This window comes from Sphaerodactylus townsendi, linkage group LG11 (assembly GCF_021028975.2).
Source record: "Sphaerodactylus townsendi isolate TG3544 linkage group LG11, MPM_Stown_v2.3, whole genome shotgun sequence".
NCBI classification, from domain to species: domain Eukaryota; kingdom Metazoa; phylum Chordata; class Lepidosauria; order Squamata; family Sphaerodactylidae; genus Sphaerodactylus; species Sphaerodactylus townsendi.
Genome location: NC_059435.1, coordinates 9,043,984 through 9,069,050, shown reverse-complemented (window position 1 = coordinate 9,069,050; position 25,067 = coordinate 9,043,984). Strand labels below are relative to the sequence as shown.

Here is a 25,067-nt window from a genome sequence, read left to right as displayed (position 1 = left end):
AACAAATAACACTTTTAAAGCATTTAACATTTACACTTTACAGTCCTGTTAAGTTTGCATTCTCGAGTCCTTGTATTTAGTCTACTGATATTCCTAAGTCCAATTCTTCTTTGCTGGTGGTTGGTTTTGAAGACTTCAGAGGCTGGGTGAACGGGATTCAAGACGATGAAGGTTCCCAGAAAACTCTCACCATTTACATCCACAAAAACCCTGAAACAATAAATTCTAACATTTACAATATAGCAAAAAAAAAAACAAAACCTCCCTTCCCACTCGTTCCCCACAACATTGCAGTTACCTTACACAAGGTGTTAAGGGCTTAATAAAATCAATCAAGGTCCCAGCCTGGTAGTCTCGCTTCCTCCAACCTCATGAGTTCTGCAGCCTTCTGCTTCTTTTCAGACTCCACCCCTTTCTGGGTCATCCCATTCTTACACAGGGGTTACATACGGTTGAGAGACCTGACCTGGGCAGCCCAGGCTAGCGAAGCAAGGTTGCTCTTGGCCAGTACTTGGGAGACCACCCAGGAAGTCCAGGGGCACAACAAAGAGACAGGCCAACCTCTTCTGTTTGCCTCTTCCCTTGACAACACTACAGCATCCCCATAAATCCACAGCGACTTGACAGCATTTTATACACACATACAGTTGAGATGAACAGTCAATGTTGGTTCTGAGTTGAATTGAGAGAACTATTAACAGCAGAAGGAAATACCTGTCATTGGTTTGTTTTTTTTTATGCACGGTTACCAGAAATATTTAAAGTAGACAAAAGATATTAAGGTTTTGAAAACTCTTAAGGCTGGATTTAAAGTGGAACGATGTATGAAGGATGATCATGTTATTGCCAAAAGGTATACGCCACAGCTTGGTTATTATCAGGAGACAGCTGGAGCATCCATATTACACCCATTCCGTAATTATTTCATTAGTTACTGGGTTCAGTTTAAGGTACTGACCATCACATATAAAGCCCATCATGACGTTGGGTTTACAAATCTGCAGGATTGCCTCTGTTCTTATGCTCCCTGACTTCAAGCATCTAAACAGGACTTTCCACAGGTGCCATTTTGGAAATAGGCAAGAGCAAAAGACTGCCTGTATAGGGTCAGTGGCCCCCGCCTTGTATACTGCCATCAAAAATAACAAACTGCATTAAAATAAAATGATGGCTAGTATATAGATTTAACCAATAAAGCCTTCTAATTTGAATCACAAATAAACCTTACAACCTCAACTTCTCTTGCGTAACTGTTTCTTTTTTTTGTAAATGTAACCATAGTTATCAGATAGAATGTCCCTCACATATCCTAAACCAATGATGGTGAATCTTTTTGAGACCGAGTGCCCAAATTGCGACCCAAACCCCATTTATTTATTGCAAAGTGCCAACCCGGCAATTTAACCTGAATGCTGAGGTTTTAGTTTAGAAAAAACCAGTTGGCTCCCTCTTCCTCCGCCCCACCCACTCGAGCAGGGACCAGCCTGCTGTAGCCTCCACCAAGTCCCACGCCCCGCTCTGTGCCTCTCTAGCATCTCTGCCTCCTCTGCGCCCCCCCCCCCGGGCAGCAGCCACCCGGAGCACAGGCACCAGGCCCGCCAGCCGAGTCCTCCCTGCTCACCATGGTGCACGCACATCGTGCTCAGTGGCCCAGGCCAGCCTTGATGTGTATGTGTGTGTGTGTGTGTGTGTGGGGGGTGATTTTCTGCCCCCCACATGATAAACTGTGTGTGAGTGCCCATAGAGAGGGCTCCGAGTGCCACCTCTGGCACCTGTGCCATAGGTTCGCCATCACTGTCCTAAACAGTAAATCACTAAGGGAATCGAATGTTGCGACGACAAACCCTCGACCACGAAATAAGTCCTGCTTCCTCATTGGTTGGAGTTCGTCACCCTGGCATTTGATTTCCCCCTCCCCTCCCGCAGAGCAGGGGTGCCTTGTTACTGTATTCATTATCTTCTTCTCACCGCACTGTATTTCTGTTTCTGGAATACCACTTCCAGAGTGTTTAACATTTATGTTTTGTTCAGAATTCTTATTTGTTTCAGATTACTGCAATCCCAGTCCTATTACACATATTTTACCCAGCTGGCTGAAGTGACTTATTCTATGCCCCCTGTATTTTTCTCTCCCATTTGAACGGGGCCACTTGGCACACTACCTGTATTGCCTAATAAACCCTGCTCAAAGGAGAGCCATAATGCTCGCCAGGTTTAATGTTATGCCTTCTGCCTTGTTACATGGCAGATTTAACAAGCAAGAAAAGGCTAAAAGATGGCTCAGTTGAATCTCTGGCCCACCAATTACTACATTGTCTCAGATTCAAGGAAATCAGATCTAAGTATGTGAATCTTACTCCTTTACATTTACCCCATCTCCCCGATTTAATTAGATTACACTACTTGTTGGACAATCCTGATCCTTCTCTCTGTATGATAGTGGCAGACTTTCTCCTGGAAATTACTAAACGCCAGTAGATTTCCTTCGACCTAACATTTATCTCCTGTATTGTATATGCTTTTTAATCCGTTTTTTAATTATTGTTGTACTGTTGTCTATGCCAATAAAGGCTTGCTAAGACTTATTCTATGTACATTTGAATATGAAGTTTATACTGAATCAGACCATCAGTCCACCAAAGTCAGTATTGTCTACACACAACGGCCGCACCTCTTTACAATCTCCAGCCGAGGTCCTGCCCATCACCTGTGACTTGACACTTAACTTAATCTAGGACACTTCCGCCTGCCACGCAAAAGCTCAGCCACCGACCCACCGCTCCTCCCTGAAGTCTACCTTGAGTTTCCGTGAGAAAGGTGGGCTATAAATAATGTAAATACAATAAAATAATTGCAGTCTTCCTTGCTGAGCTTGGCATTCCTTGAAGGGAATTTATTCTTGTCTCAAGATTTTAAAAAAGGGAACCTCTTGGAAGACTTTCTGAGCAGTGATAGTTTTGCTGCACCAAGCAAGAAAGGATGGGAAATGTGGGCACTTTCATAAACAGAAAATTGCTTTACTTTGGCTCATTCCGCACATGCAGAATAATGCACTTTCAAACTGCTTTCAGTGCTCTTTGAAGCTGTGCAGAATGGCAAAATCCACTTGCAAACAGTTGTGAAAGTGTATTGTCAAAGGCTTTCACGGCCGGAATCACTTGGGTGCTGTGTGGTTTCCGGGCTGTATAGCCGTGTTCTAGCAGCATTCTCTCCTGACGTTTCGCCTGCCTCTGTGGCTGGCATCTTCAGAGGATCTGATGTTGGGAAAGCAAGTGGAGTATATATCTGTTGGAGTGTCCAGGGTGGGTGGAGAAACATAGTCTGTGAGTAACAAAGAAGGCAACCAGGTCAATAGTTGAGGGCATCTGAATAGAAGTGTGAGTAACAATGAAGACTATAGCATGGGAGTGTCAATGGAAATAGCAAGGTCACTGGTGGGAGCATCTGAATAGAAGTATCCTGGCCTTTGTTTCTTTTGTCTATGGTCATCCTGTGTTTGTGTGGAGCTGGTTAGACACTGTCTTGACTCTAGTATTTTTCAACACTGGCAGCCAAGTTCTGTTCATTTTCATAGTTTCTTCCTTCCTGTTAAAATTGTCCATGTTGTGAAAGTGGTTTGAAAAGGCATTATTTTGCGTGTGCGGAAGGGGCCTTTGTTCAAGATACTTGGTTGCAAAAAGTTTTGCATTCAGCAATATGAAGAAATATTCTTGGTACACCCCCCCCCCCCCGCAAAGCTCTCCTCTTTCACATGGCATCTTTTTGAATTTTGCTCTGAGAACAAAGCTGAATATATAGCACGTGACTGCCTACAAAACGTGATTTAGTACAGCTAAATTAAGGGAAGGTTTTTGTAAACGTTCAAGGATTATATTGCTAATCAAAATTTGTAAGCAGAATTACATCCACTAGTTTGTGAGCAGAATTGCATCCACTAGATGAAAGAACATCTCCAAGAATTTAAATTTCATGATGCTGCAGCAATAATTACGCGGCTTCGGTGCTTGCAACCAGTTATCTTAACAACCTACGCCTAATTACAGGAATCACTGAAATATTTCTATGTGGCTGATACAAATTTTAATCTAGTATTATTTTGCTGTTCCTTTTGTAGCAACATTTCAGCATTTTAACATGTTTTCTCTGACTGCCTTATAAAATTGCTCACTACCTTTAAGTATTTGCAGAAGCTCACAGTTGGCAAGGGATGAAATCATGGACAGATTCTGTTCACTGTTCACTGGGTGAGCCCCTAAAAGTCCGACTATATTTTACTCATGCAGCAAGAAATTTATTTATTTTTAAAGATCAATCTTAAGTATTGTCGTTCTGGAATCCCAGCCCCATATCCCAACATAATTCATTAATTTAATAACATTTGCAAAAAAAATAAACAACAACCCCACACCCGCTTCTGTAATATATTTTCTTGTGATACACACACTTCTGTTCTTGGTGAGATTTAAAAATGGACTAAGATTTATAGGCTAATTTCAGCATGGAGACGGCTGGCAAAACTGGCTTGTCAGCAGTTTTCTTATTTAATTGCTCTTTGATCCCTCAGCCTCCAACATATTTACATGTTCACTTTAGCATCTCTTGGCAACGCATGCAGAATATAGACCCCAAGTTCTAAGCGCGAGCTCAGACCAACCCAAGCCATCTCTGGGTTTCCGCACATAGATGTTACATTTTTGCCTTTGTTTCTTAAACTTGGTTTAAAAGCCATGCTGGGTTTGGGTGCAAGGAAAATGTATTCATAGGCTGTACCCATGCGCGTGGCTCTACGTCTACACACACACACACACACACACACACAGAGAGAGTCAGAATCCCAAAAACTGAAACAAACTCATGCATAAGAACAGCAGTTTATTCAGTGATGTGGATCTTCCCTGGACGAAGCCAGAACTGACTTTGCCCGTGCAAAATCCAGTAATTAAAACAGCTTGAACCCCCCCCCCCCATCCTGGGAAAGTGTGCCCAAAAGTAACTGTAAGAAAGATAACAGTGAAGATGCCCAGACACTGACCTTGGCCAGACCTGGGAGGAGAAAGCATATACATGAAACAGGCAAAAGGCAGACAGTATTGCAATTAACCCATTCCAATGAAAGCCAATAAAACGCTTTATGTTAGCATAAAATTAGCATTAAATAAATATTGTAAAATTCATATAGTTATTCACATAAAAATGTTAAAAATGTTAAAACTATTTGCAATGTTTAAAATGTTTAAAAATGTTTAAAAATGTTTAAAAATGCTCTAAAATCAGTTAAAATTATGTTGCATGTAACAAAATGTTAAAAATATTATTCATCTATATTTTAGAGAAAATCTATATGGCAGCTAAGAAATGTGAGAAAGAAAATGAATGAAATTGTTCTTCTCCTGAGGAAGACATCAACGAAAACGCTTTGAAACGCATGAGGCATTTGAGAGACTCATTTTGATTAACTCTATAAGTTATTACTGTGGATTTAATTTATGAACAAGACTATGAATTGGACAATGAACTTTGGATTCTACTTATAAAAAATTTGTGATTATATTACCGGGTGCAAAAAAGACCTATTTCTTAGTTGGCTGAACCATGGATATGGTCTTCTTATTTTTGAATGTTGTTTCTTTATATTTCATGAATTGTTGAATTATTGAAAAGAAATCATATATTATATATTTCATTGTTTGAGACCAACCTCCGTACAAGTGTGTGACGCGTTTCTTGGCTTTCATCTTTTTACGTTACACGCAATTAACCCATTCCACCACGTCCCAACTTGCAGAAAGCAGAATAAGCAAATCCCCAATTCTAACAAGCCTCCTGACACACAGTTGCTTCAAGTGTTGTGTAGCATACCAATGTTGCATCTCCCTGGACCACCAGATTCCTGGCCCGTGAACACAGCAATGTGAGTTAAATAAGACGGCAGGGATCGGAAAACCAACATGAGCACATTTTTCTTGCATGACCACCAACATGTTTAAGTGAAAGCTCTGGCAACTTTCCGGAACCCTAATTAACATAGCTTCCAAACCATAACTGCCTCCCAAAATATGGGATATCCCTCAACAAGACAGCAGTGCCTAACATCCTAAAGTGCCTTATGAATGTAACTGATGAGATCTTGTTTTCTTCCTGCTGTTTTAGGACTCGTGCTAATCAATCACACTTTCAAAACTTTACCCCACTGGTCCCCAACCTGTGGACATCTTTCCAGGTACCCTCCAAATGTTTTTAGAAAGTGGGTGGGGTCCTGTGAATCTTTTCCCCACCAGAGCTTCTGGCTGGCTTTGCAAATTTAAAAGAAAATGTTGTTTTGGCAACAGCAGCCACCACTACACTACATGACAGAAGGTAAGCTATGGGTAAACAAGAACAATTTTTAAAGCATTTAAAAAGGTACTATCAAGTAGTGTCTCTGTCTGAAATATTGAGAAGTTACTATTATTTATTATTATTATTATTTATTAGGCTTGACAAACCGCCCAACCCCCGAAGGGCTCTGGGCGGTGTACAACGAGACATAAAAGAGATACAATATAAGGTCTCATAAATACAATATAGCGATAAAACATTAAAATTCATTACAATACATTATAGCAGCAATTCCAAAAATTACAGATAAAAATACATGCACAGATGGTGCCCAACCCAAAACCCAACCTTTGTTTGCAACAAAAAGCAAACATCTGGCCTCCCGTGGGTTCATAAAAGGGGGAATAGAATAGCTGAAGCCATCTTTAGTCCAATATTTTATGTATTTTAATTAATTTATATATATGATGTTTTAACTTTTTATTTTGTTGGAAACCGCCCTGAGCCTTCGGGGAGGGCGGTATACAAATACAATAAATAAATAAATAAATAAATAAATAAATAAAAAACCTATAAGGCCCCTTCCGCACATGCAGAATAATGCACTTTCAATCCACTTTCACAATTGTTTGAAAGTGGATTTTGCTGTTCCGCGCAGTAAAATCCAGCTGCAAAGTGCATTGAAAGTGGATTGAAAGTGCATCATTCTGCATGTGCGGAAGGGGCCTTAGAGTTACACATAACCTCACTTCCAGATGGACTCTGATCTGGAGAACCAGGTTTGATTTCCTACTCCTCCCCATGAAGCCTTCTGAGGACAGTCACAGTTCTCTCTGAACTCTCTCAGTTCCACCTACTTCACAAGGTGTCAGTTGTGGGGAGAGGAAGGGAAGGAATTTGTAAGCTTTGAGACTTTTTACAGTTGAAAAAGGGTATAAATGCAAGAAAAATGTGCTTGGGTTGGTTTTCCGATCTCCTCCTCTTCTCTTCTTTTTATGTTTCGTGGTCGGCTCGACCTCCTATGGCAACCATGTTGTGGTTGTGTCTAATACTCGCTGTCAGAACTCCAAAGGTGACTGCAGGCTCAAAAAAAATTATGAGTACCCCTATTGGTTATTTCTGAGAATGTTAAAAGTACTCCAAGCAAGTACACGAGATAAGAGCCGAGTTCAGATCCTGGGACTTGTGGCTTCATTCTTCCCTCCATGCATGGGCAGATAATTAGATATTCCTCACTTGGTGGCACACCACAGCTTGCTACATCTCAATCCATGGCTGGTGTCCTTGCCTTTCAAACGAGGATTCTAAACCAAGGCTCACTTCCAGTTGAGAACTTTGGTTTGTAAAGGAATAGTTTCAGAGGTGGGATCCAGCAGGTTCTCCCAGGTTCCCAAGAGTAGGTTACTAATTATTTGTGTGTACCGAGAGGGGGTTACTAATTGGCGATTTTGCCACGTGATTTTTGCCTTAGTTACCCTCCTCTGCTCCTCAGTAGCGCGCAGAACTTGAAGCAGTCTAGCAGGAGGTGCACCGCGGCGTGCGTGGCAGCCTGCGCCTGCGTGCATTTATTTCCCGCCAAAGGACCGGCGCAGCGGCTGCGTCCTTGCCACAGCCCCGCCCCCGGAATGCCCGACCACGCCCCATCATGCCCCGCCCAGCCCCATTGGCGCTACACCACTGCTTAAATCCCACCACCATGGGAACCTGTTACTAAAATTTTTGGATCCCACCACTGAATAGTTTGCTAATTTAGTCAAAAATAAGCTACTCTTTGTAATTAAACCTGAAATTACCAACCAGCTGGCTATACACTGGGGAGATATGAGGATGCACAACCCTGAAGTACCCCCAGGTTCATTCACCTAGCAGCTAACCATGGTTTGTCAATCTCGACCAAGTCAGGGAATATACATTAGTTTCTTTTGGTCCATTTTTTACTTCTAGTTAATGCAGATTTTTGAAGCACTATGAAAACCCGCAAAAACCTTGTTTGGAGAAAAGGCCATGGTATATGAGTGTACACTTCACAAGCAATGCTACTTCTTCCATGCCACTTTCGATTTTTGGGGGGGAAAAGAAGAAGTAATAATCTCAATGAACTAATATTTATAGTTTCCAAAAAAAAGGGCAGAGATGAGACATGAATCTTGCATTTGCTTTATTTGTGGCACTAATGTTAAATTAGTATTTTACAGTATATAATACATAGTTGCTGAGTTGCAGATGGCTAACAGCATGATTTATAAGGTTAGCAATATTAAATAGGAACTTTTAAAAATCTAGCTCTCAAGCATGTGCTCAGTGCCGTAATGATTATGAAACCAAGTAAAATTTATGAACGTGCAGCTCTTCAGCAACATATAATACATGTTAAAAACCATGACTGTCACAATCCTTTAAGTTAATTTTAACAAAATATTTTTTTTCAAAATATGTACATCATCTATCAAAGTAGCTTAGATTAAAAAACAACAACCACCACTGTACTGTCTAGACCAGGGGTAGGGAACCTGCGGCTCTCCAGATGTTCAGGAACTACAATTCCCATCAGCCCCTACCAGCATGGCCAATTGGCCATGCTGACAGAGGCTGATGGGAATTGTAGTTCCTGAACATCTGGAGAGCCGCAGGTTCCCTACCCCTGGTCTAGACCAGGGATATCCAACTCTTGCGCTTCAGATGTTCATGGACTCCAACGGTCCTTGCCGGCATGGCCAAATGCCACGACAGCAGGGACAGATGGGAATTGTAGTCCGTGAACATCTGAAGCGCCAGAGTTGGATATCCCTGGTCTAGACACATTGAGGATTTGCCCCATGGGAACTGGGTCCAGTTCTAGTATGTGGGATGAGTGTGAGTCGAGTGAAAGGACTGGAATCCTGACCCACTAGCAGCAGTTTGGAAAACAAGATACATCTGTAAGTCACCACAGGGCAATATAAAGAGCACTTATAATCATTTCTGTAACCAAGAAAGAGCACCATGCACCAGGAAGTGTTCCAGTACAAACGTCACTGACGTTACTGGGAGCACTGGAAAATCACAGTCTTCCTGTCAAAGATGCTTGCATGGGGGTTCTTCCTGGTGAGTTGCACCCTAACTATACAGATCACCCCCCTCCCCCCTTTTCCCTGGAGTGCAGGACATCGGTACATTAGTATTCTGTACTTCATATTCCTCCCACAATGACCTCACAAATGGTCCGTTCCTTTTAGATCTCCAGTGATTACTTAGGTAGCTCCAACGCTGAGGATAATGAAATTTGCTTGATAATAAAAGTGGTGACTTCAACATGTGGCAATTTTAAGCCATTAAGGATCTACCGCAACCTTTTCCTTTCTTGCTATTAATTTTTATAGAGCTACAGTGTACATTTCAGGATTTTAATTGCTTCTGTTTTTAAAGAGGAAGAAAGGGGTAACGTCCAATGAAAGGGTTCAAAACAGCTGTGTGTTTTTTAAACTGCGGGATGAACAAAGGAATGTTGTGGTTCAGACACACAGCAAAAAGTGCTTGGTTTTGTCCCTAAAAACACACTTCCATGTTAACATGGGACAAGACAGTGTTTGGACGCTTATCAACCTGCCAGTAAGGATAGTTTCATTGGCAACGGTTTAACTGTTTGGAGGTGGCTCTGGATCCTTGGCACAAAAGCTGTGCAGCAGCCTGTGACCCAATTAAAAAAATGAAATAAAAGGAGCAAGCAGATGATAAACTACAACTTCTTTTGGCCTGGAATCAGAAGGAAAACAAATAGATACGTCTTCTCGGAATTCTTTCTCTATAAACGTCCATAATTGACAGATAAGGATGTGGGTGACATTATGTAACTGGAGAATCCGGTGCTCAAACTAGCAGAGGGACCTGAAATAAAACAAAACAAAACAAAGAGAGAGATAACAATGGTTATTTTGAGCCAAAAAGCAAAGACAACATGATGTCAGCCTATATTTCAGTGCTCGCTATTACAGTGATTTATCTACCAGACCCTTTTGCTCAGGGGTGGGCAATTATTTTTTCCATGGGGCCACATAAGAAACAGAAAATATTGTGGAGGGCCAGGCCAGAGGCAGAGGGCGAGCTTTGAAGCCCGAGAAGCCGGCAGCCAAGGCAACCGGGCTTCTCGCGGCTTTCAAAGACTTCGCTCAGCAAGACAGGGGGGCCAGTCAGGGTCATCCGGTGGGCCGGATGTGGCCCGCGGGCCGTATAATGCCCAGGTCTGCTTTTGCTGTTTATCCATTAAAATGAAAGTAGACTATGGGAAGGGAAGACAGGAATTAAGGAGAATGCAATTCTGGGCTGCATCTATAGGAGTATGGAGGGACGTAACAGTACCTCTCTATTCTGCATTGGTGAGACTTCACCTCAAATATTGTGTCTAGTTCTGGGCACTGCAATTCAGGAAGGATACTGACAAACTGGAATGGATCCAGAGGAGGACGACCAAAATGGTAAAAGGTCTGCATTCCATGTCCTATGACAGTGATGGCGAACCTTTTTGAGACCGAGTGCCCAAATTGCAACCCAAACCCCACATTTATCGCAAAGTGCCAACCCAGCAATTTAACCTGAATGCTGAGGTTTTAGTTTAGTTTAGAAAAAAACGGTTGGCTCCCTCTTCCTCTGCCCCACCCGCTCGAGCAGGGGCCAGCCTTCTCTAGCCTCCAGCAAGTCCTGCACGCACTGCTCTGTGCCTCTCTAGCATCTCTGCCTCCTCTGCGCCACCCCCCCTCGGGCAGCAGCCACCCGGAGCACAGGCACCAGGCCTGCCAGCCGAGTCCTCCCTGCTCACCGTGGTGCACACACATCATGCTCAGTGGCCCAGGCCAGCCTAGATGTCTGTGTGTGGGGGGTGATTTTCCACCCCCACATGATGAACTCTGTGTGCACGTGCCCACAGAGAGGGCTCCGAGTGCCACCTCGGGCACTCGTGCCATAGGTTCGCCATCACTGTCCTATGAGGAGTGGATTAGGAAGCTAGGCATGCTTAATCTCTGGAGAAGAGAAAATTAAGGGGTGACATGATAGCCATGTTTAAATATTTGAAGGGATGTCCTGAGGGCCAGCATGGAGTAGTGGTTAAGAGCAGTTGGATTCTAATCTGGAAAACCAGGTTTGATTCCCTACTCCTCCACCTGAGTGGCAGAGGCTTATCTGGTGAACCAGATGTGTTTCTGCACTCCTACATTCCTGCTGGGTGACCTTGAGCTAGTCACAGTTCTTCAGAACTCTCTCAGAGGAAGGGAAAGGAGTTTGTAAGCCACCTTGAGTCTCCTCACAGGAGAGAAAGGTGGGGTATAAATCCAAACTCTTCTTCTTCAAGATGGAGCAAGCTTGAGCTATACCTTCTCCATTTGAGCCGAGGCTCAGAGATTGAGGAAAAGAAGCAAGTGATGATCAGCACCAAAGGTTGTAGCCTACACCCCACATTAATCATCCACATGGGTTTTTACAGGCGGAACTTGTCATAAACCTTTAACAGTGTGATAAGGCTTAAACAAACTATGTGGTTCTTTTGTTTTATTTGTTACATCCAAGGCCCATGTTATAGTTCTAAGAAAAACCTTTTAAAAGTTTAACTATTGAAGAAGTGCTTGACCTAGAGACATATCTAGGTCATGCTCCGGGTGCCAACCCAAAGAGGTGCCAGCCTGTGCCCACAGCCTCTGAGAGCAACAGTGGCCTGCCCAGAACACCACGTGGAGTTCAGGGGCAGGTGTGCAGTTGAACTCTGAACCTGGTGAGGGTTCAACTGGGCTTTCCCCGCCCCCTAACTCCACACGGCAGGGCGCACCCATTCAACGCTGGGCTGAGCTTGGCTTGCAGTCTGCACCGGCATGAATTGTGCCAATGGAGGCTCAGGGACGACGCAAGACGCTTTTGACGCGAACAGCGCCCTGACTTTCCCCCCCCCCCAGCCGAGAGGTGGTTCTGCAACGGAGCTGCTCTCCCAGTCAGTCTCTGCATTCGGGATTTTTCTGTCCAGCTCTGGAGGGCTGCAGGACCTAACGCGCAGCCCTCTGACTTCCAGGGGTCAGAGGGCAATATGGGTGGGTCTCTGCAGCCCTCCAGAGCGACGCTGGACAGGAAGGCTGGTGAGGGGAAAGGTGTCTTCCCAGCTGCGCGGAGTTCGGCACCGCGTCGACGGAAGACGCCACTTGCAAAAAAAAAACCTCGCTCAACGACTGAGGTTTAAAGCAGCGGCTTCATGCCGCTCCGGGGTGGCCAGGACAGTGCTGCTGCATCGCAGCTGTGCGAACAGCACCCCAGGGATGGTGTTTTTGCCGTCCCTGGGGTGCTGTATTCTGCCTGTGTGGAAAGGGCTTAAGTGTACCCTACCCTTGAACCCCATGTGGAATTGGGGGGCAGGGTGCTGTAGGGCTTGCCCTGGGCACTGTTTTCGAAAGATACACCCCTGTGATTGCACATTCCTTGGCTAATTTATGGACCTTAGGAATTGCTAGATACTTGTTTAAGGTACACCCACTTCTGGAAAGCTCTCTGGCTTCCTCTTCTCTGATTCAGACATGGTTTCCCTGTTCTAGCACAACTGTGGCTCAGTCCCTGTTTCTGGTGTTCAATCAGCTGTCGCCATCAAAATCTCCACATTAATGAGGATCATCATTCTAGAGCAGGGGTCTGCAACCTGTGGCTCTCCAGATGTTCATGGACTACAAATGCCATCAGCCCAATTGGCCGTGCTGGCAGGGGCTGATGGCATTTGTAGTCCATGAACATCTGGAGAGCCACAGGTTGCGGACCCCTGTTCTAGAGAGACAGAGCAGAACAGAAAGGGACATATTCCCTTACTATCTTGTTGCATTGATTTTATTACATTCTTCATCAAGATAAAAGTTCTCCAGTCTCCAAAACTGGATACCACATTTTACCGCAGCAACTGAAGAAAAGCGTATGCAAAGGGATCATTTTGATCAGGAACTGTAACACTTGAACGTTATCTCCCTGCGGTCTTTGACACACTGGCTTGTAAAGCGTTATTTACAATTTTATGTTAGGCTTCCAAATCCACTGGCTTCTTCAGGTAATGAGTAATGATTTTCTGCGGTTTGTGTTCCCTTAGAAAACTGCTTGAAAGTAATTGCATTTACTTTATTCCTTTTGTGGCTTTCTTTTTCTTTTCCAGGGCAAGCAGACAAGGTTACATAATATTTACATACTTATGATAAGATTTGAGGTGGAAAATTTATTCGTAATATACAAGGCTGCCACATTTACAATAATAATAATACACACACGATTTTGTTAAGATACACTCAACTTCCTGAGAAATTCTGGGAGAACATTAATGTAAAAGAAATCAACTATTTCTATGGGTTTCATAGGGCTCTGCAACCTGTGGTTCCCCAGTTGTTCATGGACTACAATTCCCATCAGCCCCTGCCAGCTGGCAGGGTCTGATGGGATTTGTAGTCCATGAACATCTGGAGAGCCGCAGGTTGTAGACCCCTAGGACTATTCTGAAGCAAGCTTGACTGAAGCTTTTAAACTGGACGTTCAGAACATAAGAAAAACCATGATGGACCAGACCAAGGTCCATCAAAGGTCCAGTCCGGTCTGTTCACAAAGTACCTCTAGGGAGCCCAGAAATAAGCTAGATGGCTATAGGTCAGAATTTCTAAGGATACGATTATGACTCTTTGCACAGTCAGGCAAATGCGCGAATACAACCCAGTACTGTTTCCAATATGACTTCATCACTATGTGGGCAGAAGTTGTCAAACTGAAGATTTTTGGAGTGAAAGCCAAGACCTTGAGCATGCTCAATCCATATTTCTCCACTGAGCTATGTTGCCCTTCCACACATATTTACCATTTACGAAAGTGAATAGAGAATTCACTGCATAGCTTCTCGGTACTCTAGTAGAGCTGAGACTGGGAACAGGTTCAAACGTTGCTCCTCCCTTGGGAATGCACTCTAGGCAAATGGATGTCATATTTGAAATGGGTTCACTGCCCACATTTGGCCAACTGCGTGAAGTGTCATGTTCATGAACGACATGAGTTACACCCCCTTCAGGGAGAAAAGGCGGGCTGTGTAGAAAATGTTCCCTATTTCTTAAGAACCCATCAAACATGGAATAAACCAGTGGTGGTGAACCTATGGCACGGGTGCCAGAGGTGGCACTCAGAGCCCTCTCTGTGGACACGCGCAGAGGGCCCCCCCCCCCCCACATCTAGGCTGGCCTGGGCTCGATTATTAGCATTAAACCTAAGACCTACTTTTGGGGAAGTAGTGTTAAGCGCCGTTAAACCCCACTGTTAAGCGCCATTAAACCCCACTGATTTTCATGCGAAGAACTAAAGCGTGATCCTTTACCTGGAAGTAAGCTCGGTTGCTGGCAATGGGGCTTGCTCCTGAGTAAACCTTCCTAGGGTCGTGATTCACCCGTTGGAAGAGTTGCACAGTTGCTTCAAAGCAAAGCCACCGACTACTACCAAGCTTACTCCTGAGTAACGCGTGCCTCGGAGCCAACCGTTTTTTCTAAACTAAAACCTCGGTATTCAGGTTAAATTGCCATGTTGGCACTTTGAGATAAATAAGTGGGTTTTGGGTTGCAATTTGGGCACTCGGTCTCGAAAAGGTTCGCCATCACTGGAACACTCTCAGGCTCAAAATCACTTCAGCAATGAGGTCTACCAACTGCCATCTCTATCTGCCATCCTTCATTTCCCCAGATTGCCTCGTGGGCCAGCCTTAAGGGGGCACAGGCATATAAACAAGCAACACTTATTTATCGTGTGTTTTGATTGTATGTTGGAAGCTCTCCTGGGCCTGAAAGGGGAAGGCTGGCCTACAAATGACATCCATCAATCCATCAATAAAACTGGTGCAGTGGTCAAGAATGGTGGACTCGAATCTGGAGACCCACTGTGGATGCTATGGTGGGTTTTCGATTTCTCCCTTCTCCACATAAAGCCTGCTGGGTGACCTTGGGCCAGTCACAGTTCTCTCAGAACTCTCTCAAGCCCCACCTACCTCACAAGTTGTCTGCTGCGGAGAGAGGAAGGGAAGGAGTTTGTAAGCTGCTTTGAGCCTTCTTGCAGTTGAGAAGAAGAAGAAGAAGAAGAAGAAGAAGAAGAAGAGGAGGAGGAGGAGGAGGAGGAGGAGGAGGAGTTTGGATTTATATCCCCCCTTTCTCTCCTGTAGGAGACTCAAAGGAGCTTACAATCTCCTTTCCTTTCCCCCCTAACAACAAACACCCTGTGAGGTAGGTGGGGCTGAGAGAGCTCCAAAAAGCTGTGACTAGCCCAAGGTCACCCAGCTGGTGTGTGTGGGAGTGAACAGGCTAATCTGAATTCCCCAGATAAACCTCCACAGCTCAAACGGCGGGGAATCAAACCTATTTCCTCCAGATTAGAATGCACCTGCTCTTTACCACTACGCCACTGCTGCTCCAGGGTATAAAACTAAACTTTTCTTCTTCTTCTATGACTCTCTGTCATGATACTGGGCGCCCTCATGAATAGCCCAATGTGACCATTTCACCAGCCTGCTTGATCAGCATGGCCTTCTGATATCTGTACTGAATGGATAATATGTGAACTGACCCCAAGCTTTGGTCCACAAAAAGTAATCACAGAAACAGAACAAAAGTAGAAACCCTCATCCCTACGCTTCTGGCATTATCTTCTGCAAAAGTTCCTTCTGACATTCATGATAATACGGTAACCTAATATTTATTGTGGGGAAGGAAGGCGGCATAGTATATAGCCCGATCCCATCAGATCTCGAAAGCCATGCAGGGTCAGTATGTGGAAGGGAGACCTCCAAGGGAGACTGAAGAGGGAGGCTGTAGCAAACCACCTCTGCTTGTCACTTGCTTTGAAAACCCCTTGCCGGGGTCACCTCGAGTTGACTGTGACTTGAAGGCATGTTACAAACACACACAGAGAATAATTATTGTACCATGAGACGGAATGGCAATCGGAGGTTCATCAGAGCTGGGAACCTCAGCAGGGTCGGCCTTGGTTAGCACTTAGGAGGGGAGACCACCAAGGAAGTCCGGGGTTGCTATGCAGAGGCAGGCAATGGCAAACCACCTCTGAACGTCTCTTGCCTTGAACACCCTGCAGGTGGCGTCACCATGAGTCGATGGTGACACGTTATTTATCCAGGACGAAACACCACGAAAACGACGATTCGTGTCCAATTTCTCCAGATGTGTTTTGTGCTGCCATGTTAAGTGGTGGAACACACATTTTGCAACAATAATTTTATCAGGTCATCCGGCTTGATGTCTCACAACCAGTCCTAAGGCTGTAGCAGGCAGGAAGCTGTCTTCCCTGTCCACCTTGTCTCGGCCCCGCCCGTTTCCCAACCTCGCCCACTTATGCTTGATTTCTAATTCCCTTCCCCACAGATATTTACCTTTCTTAAGCGTGCTGCCCCAGTGCCCGAACGGATAGCTTCCATAAGGGCCTGCCTCGCATCACCCAAGTTTTCTACATTGCTACTTGTAAAGGTCCGAGCAGTTTTGGTTGACAATTGAGCAGGAGGTGGCGGCGGCGGCGGCGGCGGCGGCGGGAGTGATGGCAGAGGAGGATTACGCTGCTGCTCTGTCGGGGAGCCTTCTCTGATCTGCAAGCTTAACTCTACGTTTCGGAAGCTCCGCAACTCTTCAGAAGCAGATGAAGAGGTCTACCAGTGAGAAAGTTTAAAGCAAGCATGTAAGCGAACAGTAGACATCACAGACTACCAGATATTTGACATTGGAAGCATATTTCAACCTCTCCCCTTCCAAACAATTTGGGCTCCTTCCATTGAAGTAAAACACGTAGCAGATTTTGTTTGCCTATTAAGTCTGAACATCTGTTCCTGCTCTCTCACATCACTCAAAAGGACAGATGACGGGGATCAAGGATTTGGCCTTGAAGCAGGCTCGGAAATCCAATCTTTATTTATTGGAACTCCGGCATCCTGGAAATGCTTTTGGCACAGAAGACAAGGAGGCTGGCGGTTGGCTACTATATTAGGTTGAAAACGACCACAAAGGTTTTGCAGTAAACACAATGTGTTAAGCTATGCACGGGCATTTTCCCTGAAGCACTTTATATCGCAAACTAATCGTTACTGTAGGTCTGTTCCTAAAAATATGGTTTGACTTGTTGCAGGGGGGGAAAAAACCAAGGAAAGTGATCGCTTTAAGAACGTAACGTGACTCGACAAATTTGAGTCTAAAGCTGTTAGATTTCTAACAATAGTATATGAATGTATGGTAGAAGACTTTCACAGCCGGAATCAACTGGCTATTGTGGGTTTTTGTGTCAATATTCTGTTGGCTGTTGTGGGTTTTCTGGGCTGCGTGGCCATGGTCTAGTAGTCTTTGCTTCTACCATTTTGCCACCATCTATTGCTGGCATCTTTCCAGGCATGTCACGCAGTAAGATGTGTACCACGGAGAGAAACACATCATACCATGACATGCTTCTGAAGGTCCCAGTCATAGATGCGGAAAAAAAAATGTTGGGCTAAAAACACCAGACCATGGCCACACAGCCCAGAAAACCAACAACAGCCAATAGCATATTCACATACATAAGAACATAAGAACATAAGAACAAGCCAGCTGGATCAGACCAGAGTCCATCTAGTCCAGCACTCTGCTACTCGCAGTGGCCCACCAGGTGCCTTTGGGAGCTCACATGCAGGAGGTGAAAGCAATGGCCTGCTGCTGCTGCTGCTGCTCCTGAGCACCTGGTCTGCTAAGGCATTTGCAATCTGAGATCAAGGAGGATCAAGATTGGTAGCCAAAGATTGACTTCTCCTCCATAAATCTGTCCAAGCCCCTTTTAAGCTATCCAGGTTAGTGGCCATCACCACCTCCTGTGGCAGCATATTCCAAACACCAATCACACGTTCGTGAAGAAGTGTTTCCTTTATTAGTTCTAATTCTTCCCCAGCATTTTCAATGAATGCCCCCTGGTTCTAGTATTGTGAGAAAAGAGAAAATTTCTCTCTGTCAACATTTTCACCCCATACAATTTTGTAGACTTCAATCATATCCCCCCTCAGCCTCCTCCTCTCCAAACTAAAGAGTCCCAAACGCTGCAGCCTCTCCTCATAAGGAATGAGCATTATGAGCGAAAAACACCAGACCATGGCCACACAGCCCAGAAAACCCACAACAGCCAATAGCATATTCACATAGACCAGGCCAGTGCCGGTGCTCTGCCAGAGAAGAAGAACCCCAAATGACATCTCTGTAGATGGGGACTCTTCTTCAAGGCAGGAGCTAACCACTTGCCCGCTTTGAAACAGGTCTATCAGGAGATGACACACAGCCACTAGGTGATTGCAGCTCACACCTCACTGTGGAGGAACATGAGGTGAGGCAAGTTTTGAGGGCTGTGAACTGCTGAAGGCTGCTGGACCGATGGTATTCCCAGTCGGTGTTAAAGGAATGCGCTAACCAATGGCTGGTGTTTTACTGGGATCTTTAATCGATCTTATCCCAGTCCACCATTCCATCTTTGTTTGAAAGCTTCCACCATTGTTCCACTACCAAAGAGATTTCCTGCTGACAATCTTCAGATTATAGACCAGTGGCACTCACCCCATCATCATGAAGTGTTTTGAAAACTGGTCCATAGGCATATTAGTTCTTGCCTTCCAGATACATTTGATAAACATCAGCTCGCATATCGGACTAATAGATCTACGAGGATGCCATTGCCATTAGCCTCCACACAGCTTTGACGATCTGGAACAGCAGGGGAATTATGTATGCGAATGCTCTTGCGGATCTTTAGTTCAAGATTTAATCACAATCTCGCCACAAAGACTGGTGACAAAACTTGTGGACCTTGGACTCTCACATATTCAATCTTTTAGGATTAGGGACTCTCTTGTCTGGATCGCTCCCAGAGGTTAGATCGGGAAATCGGGTTTCTCAAGTTCTTACTCTAAATATGGGAACGCCACAGGGCTGTGTGTTGAGTCCTTTACTGTTCACCCTTTATACATATGATTGTAAATTTGCTCATCATAGTAACACCATTATCAAATTTGCTGATGACACAACGGTGGGGCTCATCTCTGGAGGGGATGAGTCTGCCTATCGGAATGAAGTGGACCGACTGCTCTCATGGTGCAGGGAAAATAACCTGGTTCTTAACACTAACAAGACAAAGGAGCTCATAGTGGACTATAGAAGGAATAGCTCAGAAATTCAGCCCTTGACTATAAATGGAGATCAAGTGGAGCGGGTGGCTAGTTTTTAATTTCTGGGCGTTTTGATTAAAGAGGATTTGACCTGGGGAGTACAGACTGCCGCGGTGGTTAAGAAAGCCCAGCAAAGACTGTGCTATCTGAGACTTTTAAGGAAGCAGCAACTGGATGGAAAACTCCTGGTGTCCTTTTACTGCTGTGCTGTAGAGAGTGTCCTAACCTACTGCATCTGTGTATGGTTCTCCAGTGGCGAATAGGAAGGCGCTCCAAAGGGTGATCACCACTGCACAAAGGATTATCGGCTGCCCTCTCCCCTCCTTGGAAGAAATCTATAATGCCCGAAGCCTAAATAAAGCCCAAAATATTCTGAGGGACCCGTCTCATCCAGCACACTCTCTTTTTAAACTGCTACCATCTGGCAGACGATACAGGGCCCTCAGAACTAGGACAAAGAGGTTTAGAGACAGCTTCTACTCTAGAGCTGTGGCTATGCTAAACTCCGCTGCTTCATATTGATGTATTTGGGGCTGTGTAGGGATGGGTGGAGGATGATGATGTATGAGTCTGAAATTGTGTGCATCGAGAAATGCTGCTGTAAATTTCGTTGTGCGTGCACAATGACAATAAAATGCTTATGCTTATGCTTATGCTTACATACATACTCTTGTATTTCATTGTCAAAATGCTCGGCAACAACTAATTAAAAACTACATACTTCACAGTGCATGATACTGCAGCAGAAAGGTTCAATGAACCGTCATATTGGTACTAAGGGAAAGCAAAAAGTGCCCCGAAGCTTTGCAAGGATCTGGAATCAACTGAGTCCAATCTCCAAACGAACCTCTGGCTCTTTCTTGAAAGTTTATGACACAAGACATTTGCTAAGACTTTATGGAGATTGCAGAGAGGCAGAATGAATTCTTTGCATCTGTCTTCACCCAAGAGGAGGTGAGGAAAATTCCTGCACCTGAACCAAGCTTCTTAGGAGGTGAATCCGAGGAACTAGCGAGGATAGTGGTAGACAAGGAAGAAATTCTGGCAGCCATTGATAAACTAAATGCCACCAAATCCCCTGGCCCAGATTGCATTCACCCAAGAGTTCTTAAAGAGCTCAAGCATGAAATTGCTGATCTTCTCACTTTAATATGCAACTTATCCCTGAAATCTGCCTCCATCCCTGAAGACTGGAAGATGGCCAATGTCACACCAATCTTTAAGAAAGGGGGGACCCAGGAAATTATGTTCTTATGGTGCCACAAAACCAATTGTTGATCTTGCACTCCATGTTTGTTTGTTTGTTTGTTTGTTTATTAGATTTTTATACCGCCCTATCCCCGAGGGGCTCCGTTGTGACCCAGGCTGGTCTGAATGACAAATGTGGGCAACTAGAAGGTAGGTGTGGTGTGCAGTGTGCCCAGAGCTCCATCTTAAAAGCGAATGACTGGACTTATTCCTATTTTGGCCAATCATTAACAAAGCAGGGAGACAACCAATGCCAATAGAGATATGCTCTAATTGTGATTATATAATGCAGGGGTGGCCAACCTACGGTGCTCCAGATGTTCATGGACTACAATTCCCATCAGCACCTGCCAGCATGGCCAATTGTTGACCATGAACATCTGTAGCACCATAGGTTGGCCATCCCTGATATTATGCATTAAGGGCTGCCTCACACCTTAGACATTTTAGAAATTAAAATGCATGTTTGCAAATGGGAATGGTACGGGTTTGTCTCTGCACAAGGTTTGAAATGTCCCTTAAATTCTTACAGACTACACAAAAGAAAAAAATACTGCATTTTTCTGTGAGTTATCATCTAAAACAGGGGTCTGCAACCTGCGGCTCTCCAGATGTTCATGGACTACAATTCCCATCAGCCAATTCCCAATTGGCCATGCTGGCAAGGGCTGATGGGAATTGTAGTCCATGAACATCTGGAGAGCCGCAGGTTGCAGACCCCTGATCTAAAAGAAGTGTTTCCTTACGAAAAACTTAGAGTAGTAACCACCATGACAGGATAGATTCTTCATGGTGGCTCTCGCTATACCACTGAGCCAGGAGGCTAGATGTAGGGACAAGTGAACTAACAAAAGGGAAAATTCTCAGGTGCCCAGGCTGGCCTGATCTCGTCAGATCTTGGAAGCTAAGCAGAGTAGTCCCTGCTCAGTACTTAGGTGGGAGATCACTAGGGAAGTGCAGTACTTAGGTGGGAGATCACTAAGGAAGATCACTATGCAAAGACAGGCAGTGGAAAACCACCTCTCAACATCTCCGGCCTTGAAAACCCCACCAGGTTGCCGTGTCGATAACAACTTGCCAACACTTCTTTCTACCATCGTTTCTTAGGCTCCAGTGACAGGTGATGGAGGTACAGGCAGCCTAGTTCCTTGACGACTCTCCTTTCTGAATGAGCAGTCAGCAGTGTTTTGAATTACAGCAATTATCCCCTGTTGCAACTGGGTGAAACTCTCGTGAAGTCAGTGAGGTAGAATATGATCCATGTCACTGAAAAAATAGACATGACAACCAAGCCTGCCCCCAGATCTACGTTTTCCTCAGAACGTCCATTTCCAGATCACTGAGATGCTACAATACCAGCCACGCAGTGAAGGCTTTCGGCCTTTACCTTTCTCAACATGGAGGCTCCACTGTGACCTCGGATGGCTGCCAGGAGGGCTGAGCGCTCGTTCTCTGGTAATGAAACCGATGCTTTCTTATGAGTTCCATTGTCCGTGTCTGAAATCTAGAATGGGATAAAACAGATAAAGGCAACCTCCTTCTCCAGTGGCATAGCTACCACGGGATAGGGACAAATGCCCCGGGCAGGCCCCAGTTCCGTCACATGGGGGCACAAAATCACCCCCCCCTTACCCCCTTGGCCAGGCTGAGCCCCGCCAGGCTGCTCCTTCAGCCAGCGGAGGCGGAAGGAGTGGTCTTGTGGGGCTGCCGCAGGACACCCCTCGCCCCAGCCCCACCGGGCCCGGCGGAGGCCACAGCCGGGCACCTCTCAGCCCTGCCCCAGCTGGAAGATCACCCTGGCTGCACTCTAACACAATAAATGGAAATTTGCTATGGAGGCCAGAAATATCATTCGATTCTTGCTGCAGCGCATGCTCCCTCTCCCAGGCACGTGCATGAAGCATGATTAGGGTCTTTGGGGTTTGAGAAACCTTAAAACAAACTTCAGTGCCCCCAAAAGTCCAACTGCAGCCTCCTGGGTGAACTGGTGTTGGCCTGTCCCACCCAAACCAGAATTCATAAGAACATAAGAACTAGCCTGCTGGATCAGACCAGAGTCCATCGAGTCCAGCTCTCTGCTACTCGCAGTGGCCCACCAGGTGCCTTTGGGAGCTCACATGCAGGATGTGAAAGCAATGGCCTTCTGCGGCTGTTGCTCCCGAGCACCTGCACTGTTAAGGCATTTGCAATCTCAGATCAAGGAGGATCAAGATTGGTAGCCATAAATCGACTTCTCCTCCATAAATCTGTCCAAGCCCCTTTGAAAGCTATCCAGGTGAGTGGCCATCACCACCTCCTGCGGCAGCATATTCCAAACACCAATCACACGTTGCGTGAAGAAGTGTTTCCTTTTATTATTCTAAGCCTTGATTTAACCCCACTTCAGAATTACTTGAGAGAGGCAGCCCCCCCTTTCCCCCCCACAATTTATCGCCACAAAGTTACAGAGACTTTGTGCTCTGAAGCCTTACTTGTCTGGCATAAGCAAGAGGAGGGTGGCACAGGCACGATAAACAAATGGCGCCTGAGTCCATCACAGCAAATCTCAGTTTAATTACAGTGGGTTGTGGCATTGCATAAAAGTAACGCTGAATATCAAACATGACTTGTGGATAAACGCTGGCTGTGTGAACGCAGTATTGATCAGACAGGATAAATCAGACTTTCTGGAACCATAGGTAGTACTTACTGCAGCGACATACTGTGTGATTAGATCTGTTTTCATAATCCTTCATGAGGATAGGATTGGTTTCAGAGGCTAATTACTCTCCCTGTCTCCCTCTGCAATACACACCTGTATCCATCTTCCCACTTTACACAAGGGCAGCTGTTATTGTTGTTATATAACGCACAAAACCTGCCGAACTGCAGCAACCAAGGCAGTGTCTTTGCTGTTATAAAGTTTTTAAAAATACTATGTGAGTTGCAGCTGTTGTCAGACAGCTGCCTGCCAAGGCAAAAAGGCCCAGGTTTAATAATCTAATAGGTTTCACAAAAATCTGCCCAGCCATCCACGACGAGGGCTAGGACTTTCTCCGTCGTGGTCCCAGCCTGGTGGGATGATCTGTCGAGATGAGACCTGGGCTCTGCAAAATGAGACACAATTTCACAGGGCCTGTAAGAGCTGTTCCACCAGGCCAGTGTTTCCCAACCTTTTCAAGGTCAGGGTACCCTTGACCTCACTCTTCATATCTCACGGTACCCCTGCTGCCACCCCCCACCTTCCCCTTCCATTGCCCCTGCTTGCCACACCCCCACCTTCCCCTCCCAGGGTGAAGGGAAGCACTGGGGGGCGGGGGGTGGCTGCTGACCTTGTGGCAGGCCCTGCCCCATGGGCCAGCTCCATGTCCTTGCTGGTGCCGGTGGGAGACACCACAAAAATGAGGGGGGGGGGCAGTAGTGTTGCCGCAGTACCCTTGGGACATGCTCACGGCACCCCAGGGTACCACGGAACCCTGGTTGAGAATGGCTGCACCAGGCCTATGATTGAGGCAGCTGTGGTTTTCTGTCTAAAGCAGGGGTGTCCAACTTGGGTGCCCCAGATGTTCATGGACTACGATTCTTATCAGCCCCTACCAGCCAATTGGCCATGCTGGTAGGGGTTGATGGGAATCGTAGTCCATGAACATCTGGGGCGCCAGAGTTAGATGCCCCTGGTCTAAAGCTTCCCCCCTCCTCTTCCCCTTCCTTTACTTCGTTTTGTTTATCTTCCTTCTCTCCATCATACTGGCATGAAGTGATGAACGATGGGGAATTTATCTGTTTTAATCCCATGTTGGATTAGGCTGCTATAGATTGTCATAGGCTGTGTTGTTATTGTTGAATGTTGTTGATTTTACAGTTGTTATTTAATGTTGGAAGCCACCCAGAGGTGGGATCCAGCAGGTTCTCACAGGTTCCCGAGAGTAGGTTACTAATTATTTGTGTGTGCCAAGAGGGGGTTACTAATTGGTGATTTTGCCACGTGATTTTTGCCTTAGTTACGCCTGTCCTCTCAGCAGTAGCGCACAGAACTTGAAGCAGTCTAGCAGGAGGTGCACCAGCGTGCGTGGCAGCCTGCGCCTGCGTGCATTCGTTTCCTGCCCAAGGACTGGCGCAGCGGCTGCGTCCTTGCCACAGCCCCGCCCAGCAATGCCCCACCCCTGGAATGCCCGCCCCCGCCCCTGTCGTGCCCCGCCCAGCCCCATTGACGCTACGCCACTGTTTGAATCCCACCACCATGGGAACCTGTTACTAAAATTTTTGGATCCCACCACTGAAGCCACCCTAAGTCCAAAAGGTGGAAGGGCGACCTATAAGATGCACGCTGCAACACCTG

The 25,067-nt window shown here is 45.6% G+C and overlaps 1 protein-coding gene across 5 annotated transcripts in view; it reads right to left on the bottom strand.

Moving 5' to 3' along the window:
* Nucleotides 1–9,011: 9,011 nt before the first annotated feature.
* Nucleotides 9,012–25,067, bottom strand: part of COBL (cordon-bleu WH2 repeat protein) — a 239,104-nt gene continuing 223,048 nt past the window's right edge. For all 5 annotated transcript variants that reach the window (XM_048511299.1, XM_048511297.1, XM_048511302.1 and 2 more), the window contains 3 exons: nt 22,137–22,253; nt 16,709–16,978; nt 9,012–10,182 (listed from right to left, as the gene is read on the bottom strand). In XM_048511299.1, coding sequence (XP_048367256.1) covers nt 10,165–10,182; nt 16,709–16,978; nt 22,137–22,253 — 405 coding nt within the window. In that variant the 3' untranslated portion in view covers nt 9,012–10,164. The remainder of the gene's footprint in view (nt 10,183–16,708; nt 16,979–22,136; nt 22,254–25,067) is intronic.